This window comes from Rhinopithecus roxellana, chromosome 6 (genome assembly GCF_007565055.1).
Source record: "Rhinopithecus roxellana isolate Shanxi Qingling chromosome 6, ASM756505v1, whole genome shotgun sequence".
Classification (NCBI taxonomy): Eukaryota; Metazoa; Chordata; class Mammalia; order Primates; family Cercopithecidae; genus Rhinopithecus; species Rhinopithecus roxellana.
Window position 1 is genome coordinate 77,583,852 of NC_044554.1, and position 12,302 is coordinate 77,596,153.

At 52.2% G+C, this 12,302-nt stretch overlaps 1 protein-coding gene across 1 annotated transcript; it reads right to left on the reverse strand.

Moving 5' to 3' along the window:
* Positions 1 to 2,800: 2,800 nt before the first annotated feature.
* Positions 2,801 to 8,066, reverse strand: TRIM56 (tripartite motif containing 56). Its single transcript, XM_010387391.2, has 3 exons — positions 7,965 to 8,066; positions 6,378 to 6,531; positions 2,801 to 6,220 (listed from the first exon to the last, which is right to left on the reverse strand). The coding sequence occupies exon 3, from the start codon at positions 6,217 to 6,219 to the stop codon at positions 3,952 to 3,954; it is 2,268 nt and encodes a 755-aa protein (XP_010385693.2). The 5' UTR covers position 6,220; positions 6,378 to 6,531; positions 7,965 to 8,066; the 3' UTR covers positions 2,801 to 3,951.
* Between the last annotated feature and the right edge of the window lie 4,236 nt (positions 8,067 to 12,302).

Below are 12,302 nucleotides of genomic sequence, written 5' to 3' on the forward strand. Positions count from 1 at the left end.
ACACAAAGTGCTGAGAGAAGAGGAGAGACCACTGCGCCTGGCCCAGTCTTATCGTTCTTTTTTTTTTTTTGACGCGGAGCCCAGCCTTGGGAGGCAGATGATGAACCGTGTCCACAGTGCCCCCTACTGGAGATTCCCCACAAGCCGAGGTTTTGGAGGTGGGAAAGCTTTGGAAAGAGTCCTACCATTGTCTCATCCCTTTCTAGATATTAATTCACTTCACAGACATTCATTGAGCACCTACTATGAGCTATCACAGTGCTGGCTCTGCAGACAGAGCTGCAATGAAGACGGACGCCGTTCCCCGCGCCCCCCTCTCCCCGACACCCCCACATGTAGCTGATTCCTATTCTAGTTGGACTCCTAGAAACTCCACTTGGTTTCCAGTTGGTCTGAGTTATTTGGTGAACTCAACAAAACTTCCAGACACTCCAAGATAATTCGATCACCTGGCAGAGGGGACCTGACCTTTGCAAACTTTCCCAGAGCAGTTCCTTGGTCTGCCACCCTGCCCCAATGGCCCTGCCTCCTGGCTGAGAACCAGCCAGCTGGGATCCTCCTCCCTGGCTCCTGGCCCTTCTCTCATAGGACAATCTCATTTGTTCTGACACCTTCATTCTCAAACCCAGCAGTTATTGAGTATCACTTATAAAGGTGTATTTCCTTGAAGCAAATATTCAAGCATGTATGTTATGTAATGGATAATAGAAACTGAAGTAGAAAGGTACACGTATGGATAATAGCACAAAATAATGAAAAACAAAACAAAAAACCCCAATCTCCCAAATCAATGACTATTTACAAATTCCAAACCTATTTCTACTCAGTAATTATTCAGACGGATGTTTCCCTCGTTACTATTACTATTTGATCATAATTCCTGATTCTCCGTTTTTGAGGATTATGACTGTATCACATAACTATTTCTTTTCAATAGTTTTCATAGTTGTCATACATAAGAAAGGCTCATTCTTCTAATAAACCACAATCTAGTTAGCTGTCACCCCGCAGCTGAACAGTTTCCAGTTCTTGACTGTAATATAGAGAGCAGCCTCAAATGTCTGTATGCAAATAGTTTTTCTCTTACATTACTTTCCTGGAATGTATTCCCCAAAGTGAGACAACCTATTCTTACAATCATTTTTGTCATTCTTGCAAAGTCTTGCCAAATTATTCTCCAGGAAGCATCATTTTTATAGTGCCAGGAGTCTATTTCTCCACAAAATATTTTTAACATTTATTTTTGACCAACGCAAGCGCATTTAATTATTAATTTATTTTTTTTTTAGATGGAGTCTCATTGTGACACCCAGGCTGGAGTGCAATGGCGCGATCTTGGCTCACTGCAACCTCTGCCTCCCGCGTTCAAGTGATTCTCCTGCCTCAGCCTCCCCAGTAGCTGGGATTACGGGCATGCGCCACCATGCCTGGCTAATTTTTGTATTTTTAGTAGAGATGGGGTTTCACCATAGTGGCCAGGCTGGTCTAGAACTCCCGACCTCAGGTGATCCACCCACCTCAGCCTCCCAAAGTGCTGGGATTACAGGAGTGAGCCACTGCGTTGGGCCTTTTCTTTCCCCTTTTTAAAATTATTATTTTTCATTTTACTAATCCTTGCCTGCATACATTTCCTCCAGGGTGCAGAGCTTATGTGGTTCTTTGACCAAATACTGTTCTAGTCACCGCATGTATTACAGACCTAGCTTATCCTCGTCAAATCAAATCTACACGGTTTTCCCAGCTTCTTGGTTTTCTTTCTTTCTTTCTCTCTCTCTCTCTTTCCTCTTCTTTTTTTTTTTTTTTTTTGAGACGGAGTTTCATTCTTGTTACCCAGGCTGGAGTGCAATGGTGCAATCTAAGCTCACTGCAACCTCTGCTTCCTAGGTTCAAATGATTCTCCTGCCTCAGCCTCCCAAGTAGCTGGGATTACAGGCACCCACTCCCACACTTAGCTAATTTTTTTATTTGTAGTAGAGATGGGGTTTCTCCATGTTGGCCAGGCTGGTCTTGAACTCCTGACCTCGGGTGATCCACCCACCCCAGCCTCCCAGAGTGCTGGGATTACAGGCATGAGCCACTGCACCTGGCCCTTGGTTTTCTTATAATCATCATTATTCTTTGCTGTGCCTACCTTTGTAATTTTTAGGTAATTGAATGTGCCCGCCCAGACTTTGATGATGTCCCCCACTGCTTCAAAAAACAAGAAATGGTTTTCCCAGAAAGGGATTTTCTTTTCCCTCTACCCATGCCCTGCGCGTTCCATCTGGACTTGTCCAAAATCCCTCTGCTTCCCACGAATGCCCCACTGTCCGCAGTCCCTACATTAAGACCCCCTTCTGCCATCTCTCAGCACCCCCTGGTTAAAAACATTCTCCAAGCCTACTTGCCTCCTCAATTCCACCACTGCCACCACTTAAGAAAAGGTCCGGTGGTCACAGCCCACCTCCGACAGGTTCCTCCCTTCTGGTTTGATGCCTCTATTCATCGCAGCCCTACTGCACCTTCCAGGTTTTCTTGGCACCCCCAAGTTTCCCTTGGCCTGCAGGGTTTAGCTGTTTCCCCAGCAACAGCGGCCCAGAGGACAGCTTCCTTCACCCCCTAGTTCAGCCAAGTGAAGGCCAACACATCTCAAAAGGAATTTTGCTGGAAAATGAAGAGAAGGCAACACATAGACTCCGGGAAATGGAAAGGCACCGAAACAGAAGCGTTGGAGCCTAGAGATTTTTCTATCTTGTGTACCTCTTCCCTCAGACTGGCTCCGCAGCTGCGTGGAGGGTTCCCCTGCTCTGATACTCAGAACTTGTTTTTTTTTTTTTCATTTTTTTTTCACACTTGATCTTAGCTGAGAAGTGATGGATAACCTGCTTTTTCTGTTGTTTGTGTGTGTGTGTGTGTGTGTGTGTGTGTGTGTGTTTTCGAGACAGGGTCTGGAATGCAGCGGTGTGATCATAACTTACTGCAGCCTCAAACTCCTGAGCTCAAAGGATCCTCCCACCTCAGCCTCCTGAGTAGCTAGGTCAACAGGCATATGCTACTACACGCAGCTAATTTTTAATCTTTTGTAGAGATGGGGTCTAGTTGGCCAGGCTGGTCTCAAACTCCTGGCCTCAAGCAATCCTGCTGCCACAGCCTCCCAAAGTGCTGGGATTATAGGCATGAGCTACCGCGCCTGGCAGAGTCTGTTTTTTTGTTTTTTGTTTTTTTTTAATATTTAATCTTAGCCAAAGGCTGAGAAGCGATGGAGAACGTGGATTTTTGGACATTAATTCTGCTGGGTTTGGTTTTCCAGTAGCCTATTCTCTTCACAGCCTTTCAGTCTAACACCTCTTTGGGCCTAGCTGCGGTCTGCACTTGCAGCCCTCCTGCAAGCCCACCCTGTACTGCCACTGGTGGCTGCCGTGGTTACAGGAGCTTCCTGCCTGTGGCTGTCAGAAGAGGCCATTTACTGCCCATTTGAAATCTCAGGCTTCCTCTGACTCTGTAGGACCCTGTCCCAGTCCAAGGGGGGCCAGAGTCTCAGCTCTGTTCCACAATGCACACGCCTGACCCACCCTGGGCCCTTATTTGCCCCAAGACTCTCCCTCAGCTACTCTATCAGGAATGGTTTTGAAGAATGCAAATCAGGACAGGCTCACAAACCTCAGAAACCTAAACTATATAGCAGCGGTGGTGGTGGCAGCAGCCACCCACAAAAAGCAAGAGGCAGGTGAACCCCCAGCATCCCCCACCACCCACTTGCCTCCTCTGCTTCTGAGAGTTACGGTCACGCCACCACCCTTGGTCCCTATTCTCATACACTAGAGGACGGGTTAGCAGCTTGGCACTCCATGTTGCGAAGTTGCCAACCCCTGCCCTTCAGGAAAATGTCCTCAGCCGCCACCTCCCATGGACAGCTCTGCCTCCTTCCTGTCCTCTTCCTCCCCACTCCCTCCCACCCTAGTCATAGCCCCTTTAACTGTCCGGAAAACGGACCCGAAAGACGTGGATGGTCCCGTTACTGAGGGACACAACCAGGTACCTGCCATCCACCATGGTGGTAACCCTGGGCTTTTCCAGGCCGTGGTAGGCTGTCAGGAAGTCTCCAAGGAGGGACCCCTTCGGATCCAGGATCACCACCTTGTTGACTTCTCGAAGGGTCAGGAAGATGTAGCCCTTCTTATCCACAGACACGGAGCCCGGCTGGCAGCCATGCAGGCCTGGCCCCTTGTACTCCCCAACCACCTGGCCCAGCCCATCACAGATTACCACGCTATTCTGCTGCCAATCCGACCCCACGAAATGCCCCTGGGGGCTGGTGGTCAGAAACACCAGTGCCCGCAGGCCCCGGCTGGCCTTGCCCCCAGGAATGAACCGAGTGGCCAGGCTGCCTTCCATATTGTACACCTCCACGTGGCCCGCCACGCTGACAGCCACACGGTCCCCGCTTGGCAGCGCCGCCACTGCGTGGCTGGCCTGGGAGAGGCTCAGGGCCCGGCGCCACTGCACCTCGCCGTCGGGGCTGATGAGATAGAGCCGTGCACCAGCGGAGAAGGCCACGGCACTCTGCAGGGCGGCCACGCTGCAAGGGGAACAGCCCTCAGGGACCGGCACGGTGCCCTTGTAGTCGCCATTGAGGGAGAAGCATTTCAGCGCCCGATTCTGCTCATCCGCCACCAGGATCTCCCGGGGGCCGAAGGGACACAGCCCAGTGATCCGGGGGGACCGCTTGTCCCCAGGCATCCGCGTGGGGAAACTGCAGGAAAAGATGGGTCTGGGGAGGAGGCCAGAGCCGTCCAGGTTCGGGCCCAGGGCTGGGCTGGGCTCCCGGGAAATTGACTTGAGCCTGCCTTTGAACTTTTTCTTCTTGTTTGGTCTGCCACCCCTGTGGGGCTGGGGTCCTCCATCCTCGTGGGGTATCTGGGCCCTGTTCTCCTCCAAGGTCTGGACTCTGTCCTCTCGGGTTGTCTGGGCTTTTTCCTCTTTTGGGGTCTGGGCTCCATCTCTGGCCTGGGGTTGGACCCCACCCTGTCTCTCCGTCTTCGGTGCATCCTCTCTCCTGCTCTGGCTCTCCTCACCTCCCTGGGTACCAGGTCCGTCTTTCCCACCATCCTTCTGGGGCTGCTGCTCCTCAAAGGACAGCTGTAGCAGGTGGCAGTTCTTGTCCAGCAGCCCAGGATGGAGCTCCAGCTGCGGGAGCAGGCAGGGGGCCGGCCCCGGTGCCCAGGGGCAGCCCTGCAGCTGCCGGAGCCGCTGCGCAATCGCCCCTTCCAGGGAGAGGATCTCAGCCTCTCGCCCCAGGCTGAGTACCCGGTGGGCAAAGGCAGCCGCTGCCCTGGCCACCTGCTCACGGCCCTCGAGCTCTGCCAGCCTCTCCCGAGCAGCCTCTTCAGCAGCCTCCACGTGGGCTCGTAGCTGCCCCAGCACCTCCTGCTTCTGGGCCAGCAGGGCCCGGAGGACGCCCTCAGCCGCCTCCTCCACCTGTGTCCCCACCCGGGCCGCCTGCTCCCGCAGCCGGGCCAGCGCCTCCTTCTCCATCCTCCGCGCCGCCTCCAGCTCCACCAGGTTACTGTCCACACCAGCCAGCAGCTCCTCCAGGCCCGGCCTCCGGGCACGCACAGCCTCGGCCAGAGGTAGGCAGGGGTGGTCCAGGTGGGGGTCTAGGCGGCACTCTCTGCACAGCAACTGCGAGCAGGGCTGGCACAGGAAGCGCAGTGCCTCCCCGGGGTGCTGGGGACACTGGGCCGCCTGGCGCTCCCGGGCCTCCTCATCATACCATCCCGCCCTGTAGCCCACCAGGTCCACCACGCGGTGGGTGTGGGTCTGGCGGGTGCAACGGTGCCCGTCGGCACAGGCCTGGCACAAGTCGTCGGCACAGTCCAGGCACCGGGCCGTGGCCGGCCCCCCGGCGCTGGTGCCACCCACCAGGGGACACAGGGCACAGGCTGGCTTCCCGGCACGCAGGTCTCCACAGGCTCGGGCCTTCACCAGGTCCAGCAGCCCATTGACGAAGAAGTTGGTCTTGAAAGCGGCCACCCCCTCAGGTGGCACGGGCACGGTCTCGCGACACTCGGGGCAGCGGATGTGGCTGCCATCAGCCAGCTGGCCCAGGCAGTCCTGGCAGTAGGTATGCAGGCAGGGCAGTGTCTTGGGTGCCTGCAGCTGCTCCAGGCAGATTTTACAGGCCAGAAAGTCGCTGCTCAGGGCCTCTAGGAGGGAGGGCGAGGACCCATGGGAAACCATGCTGCAGGCAGAGGCATCAGGATCAGAGTTGAGAATGTACCTTCACCAGCTCACCATCTAGCTTCTACCCTGCCCCACCCCCCACCGTCCTCAACCCCCACGGGATCCCTAGGGCTAGGGGCTGACCCAAATGGCCGGGAAGGAACCTAAGGTCTCACCTGAATGGCCAGGAACTTCCTTCTAGTCTTCTGAGGACTTGGGCCACTTGCTCCTGAGCGAAGGAGCTGTCCTCCTCCTTCTCCTCCTCTTCCTCCACTTCCGTGTGTACATCCAGCAAACGTAAAAATGTCAGTGCTACTTGTTGGATCAGACCTGCGAGAAATGACAAGACCAGGAGTCCCTGGCCTTAGCTAATAATTGAATCCTCAGCGTCCCCAGTTCACAGGCCTTGTAGCAAATGTGGTGCAAGCCCTCCTGTGTGCACAGGTACCGGGGTCCTGCTGTATGGGGTGCCAGGGTGCGAGGGGCAGGCAGTAAGGACACAGATGGGGATCCCAGTGGGCAGAGATGCCTAGGTCCTGCCAGTTAGGATAGACTCTTGCAGTAGTTTAGGGGGCTTTAATCCTCCAAGCCCCATACACCTGCCTTCTTTTTATTTTATTTTATTTTACTTTTTAGCAATAGGGTCACCCTCTGTCACCCAGGCTGGAGTGCAGTGGCGTGATCATAGTTCACTGCAGCCTCAAACTCCTAGACTCAAGTCTCTCGAGTAGTTGGGAGTACAGGCATGTGCCACCATGCCCAGCCTTTTTTTTTTTTTTTGAGACAGAGTCTCACTCTGTTGCCCAGGCTGGAGTGCAGTTGTGTGATCTTGGCTCACTGCAACCTCCACCTGCCAGGTTCAAGCGATTCTCCTGTCTCAGCCTCCCAAGTAGCTGTGATTACAGGTGTGCACCATCATGCCTGGCTAATTTTTGTATGTTTAGTAGAAACAGAGTTTTGCTCTATTGGCCAGGCTGGTCCTGAACTCCTGACCTCAGGTGATCCACCCTCCTCGGTCTCCCAAAGTGCTGGGATTATAGGCGTGAGTCACCACGCCCAGGCACCCAGGCCATTTTTTAAAAATTATCACTTTTTGTAGAGATGGGGTCTTGCTGTGTTGCCCAGGCTGGTCTCCAACTCCTGGCCTCAGGCGATCCTCTCGTCTAGGCCTCCCCCAAAGCATTAGGATTACAGGCATGAACTACCGCGCCCGCCTGGCCATACACCTGTCTTCTGCTAGACCTGGGGCAGTGTCGTCGGTGGTGAAGGCCCCACTTCCTGCATCCAACAGTTTCTAAAGGGGATTCTGGAGCGGGCAGAAAAAAGGCCTAGGGGAAGTGCTGGCCCCCTTCCGGCTGCTGGCTCACCCTCGGATAGACTTGGCCTTGGCTTATCTCCTGGAGTTCTGTTCTTTTAGCTTTTCCTGCTGAACGCATTCCAGAAACCTCTGGAGGGAGGGAGTCCTGAGCTCCTGGCACAGTGGCTGAGACCTACTTGTTGGGCAGACTTGGTGGAATGTCCCCTTTTCTGGGGCCGGGAGACCTCAGAGAGTGGGACGGGGTCTTTCTTGTGGGGACCTGTGGCCACGGAGCGGGAGGGAGGCGGGTGCAGTTTCCAGCCTGCCCTCTCCTCCTGCCTTCCGGGTGCCTCTTCCCCACCGCGCTCCCCTCCCTTCCTCCTCCTCCTGTGCTCTCTCTCCACTCCCCTCCCCCTACTCCCTCCGCTCAGTCCTTCCTATAGCTGTGCCGCCCCCAACCCCTTACCTAGCCAGAGCGGATCTTGGCCTCTAGGATGGCGAGGGGGCCTGGGGCCTGGGGCCTGGAGGCCGCTGTTGCTGGGTGCCTGAAAAAGAAACAAAACTGAAACTAATTGTACTTGTGGTGCAACTTCCGTCCCAGCCGGGGACACACCAACTCGCCTCGCACAGCCTCAGGCCCCGCCTTCCTCCCCACCCAGCCCTGTCCTCTCCCTCGGAGGCCCCCACCCCAGCAGTGGGCAGGCTTGGGCTGGAGTCCACCAGCCAGGTCTGCCTGTCAGTCCAGCCTCAGGGCTAAGTGTGTGTATGTCATAAACGGAACTACCTGAGGGCAGGTTCTCTGAGTAGAGGGTGGAGGGTCACAAGGTTTATTTGTGGGAAGAAATGAGAGCTCATCTGTGATTCAGAGACCGGGGTAACTAGATGCATGGCCTCAGGCAGGGTCTGCAGCTTTGCTAACACCCCTGGCAGGCAGGTGCCTGCAAAGCCTCATTTCATAAACCTTTGCTGAGCTGTAGGAGAGGCTGTGGGGGATCGGATAAGAAGCCTCAAGCTGAGGGAACAGCACAGGCTTCCTGGAGGAGGCATCAATGAGATGAGTTTAAAGAAGGCGGGAGGATCTCTTGGGCCCAGGAGTTCAAGACCAGCCTGGGCAATATGGTGAGACCCAGTCTCCACAAAAAATTAAAAAACTAGCCGTGCATGGTAGCAGGTACCTGTAGTCTCAGACACTCAGGAGGCTGAGGCAGGAGGATCACTTGAGCCCAGGAGGTCAAGGCTGCAGTGAGCCATGATGGTGCCACGGCACTCCAGCCTGGAGGACAGAGCAAGACCCTGTCTAAAAAATAAAACAATAAGAGGGCATAGAGGGCTGGAGAACAGAGAAGAATGTTCTCGTTCCAGGTACTGGGAACAACAAGGGTGCATCCCCATTTAGGATGATGTGTGTGGAGAGGATACGAGAGTGTTGGTGAGAAGCCTGCATTTTATCAAAAAAGACAAAAGAATCATTGCAGGAGATTTCCCTCAACATTTCATGAAAAAATAGTTTGTATTTTGAGACGAAGCCTCACTCTGTCGCCCAGGCTGGAGTACAGTGGCGTGATCTCAACTCACAGCAACCTCCGCCTCCCGGGTTCAAGCGATTTTCCTGCCTCAGCCTCCCAAGTAGCTGGGATTACAGGCAACCACCACCAAGCCCGGCTCATTTTTGTATTTTTAGTAGAGATGGGGTTTCACTATGCTGGCCAGGCTGGTCTTGACCACCCGCCTCGGCTTCCCAAAGTGCTGGGATTACAGATGAGAGCAACCATGCCCAGCCCCATTTTATGAAAAATTCAAAGCACAAAGAAGTTAAAAGGGCTGGGCGCAGTGGCTCACGCCTGTAATCCCAGCACTTTGGGAGGCCAAGGCGGGCGGATCATGAGGTCAGGAGATCGAGACCATCCTGGCTAACATGGTGAAACCCCGTCTCTAATAAAATTCAAAAAAAAAAAAGAAAAAAAAAATCAGCCGGGTGTGGTGGCAGGCGCCTGTAATCCCAGCTACTTGGGAGGCTGAGGCAGGAGAATGGCATGAACCCAGGAGGCGGAGCTTGCAGTGAGCCGAGATTGCGCCATTGCACTCAGCCTGGGTGACAGAGTGAGACTCCCTCTCAAAAAAAAAAAAAAAAAAAAAGAAGAACTTGAAAGAATTGCAGTGAACACCCATATCTCCACAATTTCTATTCTACAATTATCATTTTAGCATAGTTAATTAATTACATACATATGCATGTTTGTTCCTTTTTATCCACATGGCGGAATTTAGGTAGGAAACTGAACCTGTGAGATCTCACTCTGGCAGCAGTGGAGAGGACAGAAGGGAGCCTGACCTCAGGGTCTGGGTGAAAGGTCTCCAGGGGCTGAGACATACATGCCAGAGAGGTAGGTGGAAATCCAAAAGAGACAGGGTCACAGAGGCCATGGCGGGAAATGCTGCACTTCTAGAAGGACCAGGGGGTCGGCACTGTTGAATGCTGCTGACCAGACAGGCAACCAAGGTGAGGACAGAAAAATAGGCCGGGCGCGGTGGCTCACACCTGTAATCCCAGTGCTTTGGGAGGATCACTTGAGGCCAGGAGCTCAGGGACCAGCCTGGTCAACATGGTAAAACCTCGTCTCTACTAAAAATAAAAAATAAAAATAAAAAACCAAACTTAGCGAGGCATGGTGACAGGCACCTGTAATCTTAGCTACTCAGGAGGCTGAGGCAGGAGAACCGCTTAAACCTGGGAGGCAGAGGTTGCAGTGAGCCTAGATTGCGCCATTGCACTCCTGGGCAACAGAGTGAGACTCCATCTTAAAATATATATACATATTAGCTGCCTGGTGGCTCACACCTGAAGTCCCAGCTATTCAGGAGGCTGAAGCAGGAGGTTCACTAGTGCCCAGTAATTCAAGGCTGCATGCGCCATGATCATGCCACTGCACTCCAGCCTGGGTGACATATCAAGACTATCTCTAAAAAAAAAAAAAAAAAAATTAAAATTAAAATTAAATTCTGTGTTGTGAATCTTGTAAGGTCTCAATATAATGGTCAAGGAAGGCCATTATAAGGCTTCCAGCAGGGAAGTTTGGACTTTGTCCTGTAGGTATTGGAGGGGGTGGCCAGCACAGACATTTGTTTGTTTGTGTTTTGTTTGTTTGTTTGTAGAGATGAGGTCTTTCTGTGTTGCCTAGGCTAGTCCTGGGATTATAGGCATGGGCTCCTAAGCCTGGCCCCCAGCAGAGGTTTTTAATCCTAAATTATAATGTGGATACTTTAAAACACTCATATCATCCTTTTAATGCAATTAACTACTTCTTTCCCGTGTGTATGCCCTTTGATCTCTGTCCGTATTTTACATAATTATATTTTTAGGGTACATATACTTTTTGTCTATAAAACTTAGCACTAGGCCGGGCACGGTGGCTCAAGCCTGTAATCCTAGCACTTTGGGAGGCCGAGATGGGTAGATCATGAGGTCAGCAGATTGAGACCATCCTGGCTAACACGGTGAAACCCCGTCCCTACTAAAAAAAAAAAAAATACAAAAAACTAGCCGGGCGAGGTGGTGGGCGCCTGCAGTCCCAGCTACTCGGGAGGCTGAGGCAGGAGAATGGTGTAAACCCGGGAGACGGAGCTTGCAGTGAGCTGAGATCCGGCCACTGCACTCCAGCCTGGGCGACAGAGCAAGACTCTGTCTCAAAAAAAAAAAAAAAAAAAAACTTAGCGCTATACCAACTGGTAAACAAAATTATGAGGCAGGTGTGGTGACCCATGCTTATAATCCCAGCACTTTGGGAGGCCAAGGTGGGAGGATTGCTTGAGTTCACGAGTTGGAGACCATCCTGGGCGACGTACTGAGACCCCCTGTCTTTGCTGAAAAAATAAAAAATTAGAAAGAGGGTACATGTTCTCAGGATCTCCCAGGGCTGTGTCACAAGTCATTAAAAAAAATAATAATAATGTGCCTGTAGTTCCAGCTACTTGGGAGGCTGAGGTGGGAGGATTGCTTGAGCCCCAGAGTTCAAGACCAGCCTGGGTAGCATTGAGGTAGAAATTTAAAAATAATAGTAATAATAAGTACTGCATTCATTCACTCCAAGAAAAGTAAAAGCCAAGGCCCAGAATGTGGGAAGGTAAAGGTTAAAAAGAAAAGTAGAACAAATTTTCCTCTGCCTAACAAGCTCACTTCCAGGACAGTTAAAAGACAACGCTGTTCGAGAAGTCGAAACCAAAGGAATAGGCTCCAGACAGCCTCCCTCTAAAGCAAAGGTGAAGAAGAAAAAAAAAAAAAAAAGAAGACAAATGTCTGTATTCAGCCAGTTCTTGTTTTTTCTTTTGACGCAGTTATAAGGCCACCAGCTATGCCAGGCCACGAGTGCCAAGTCATCTATACTATAGATTATGTGACCTGTCATTATATGATTAACTGTCTTTGTTTTGCTTCTCCAAGTTTGCTTATAATAATCCTGCTCAGTCTTTGCTCAAGGCTCAGCTTTTTGGATGTGAATCCACTGAGCCAGCGCACACCTTAGAAAAATATCCTCCTGTATTCACCCATACTGGTCTCTCTAGTCCTCTGTATCATACAACAACACAGAGAAATCTCATCTCTAAAAAACAAACAGGACAGGCAGCGGCTCACACCTGTAATTCCAGCACTTTGGGAGGCCGAGGTGGGCAGATCACCTGAGGTCAGGATTTCGAGACCACCCTGGCCAACATGGCAAAACCTCGTCTCTGCTAAAAATACAAAAATTAGCTGGGTGTGGTAGCACGCTCCTATAATCCCAGCTACTTGGGAGGCTGAGACAGGAGA

Bases quoted from the DNA above. Each gene is read 5' to 3' on its own strand.
- TRIM56 (XM_010387391.2), bottom strand. From the start codon at position 6,219: ATGGTTTCCCATGGGTCCTCGCCCTCCCTCCTAGAGGCCCTGAGCAGC.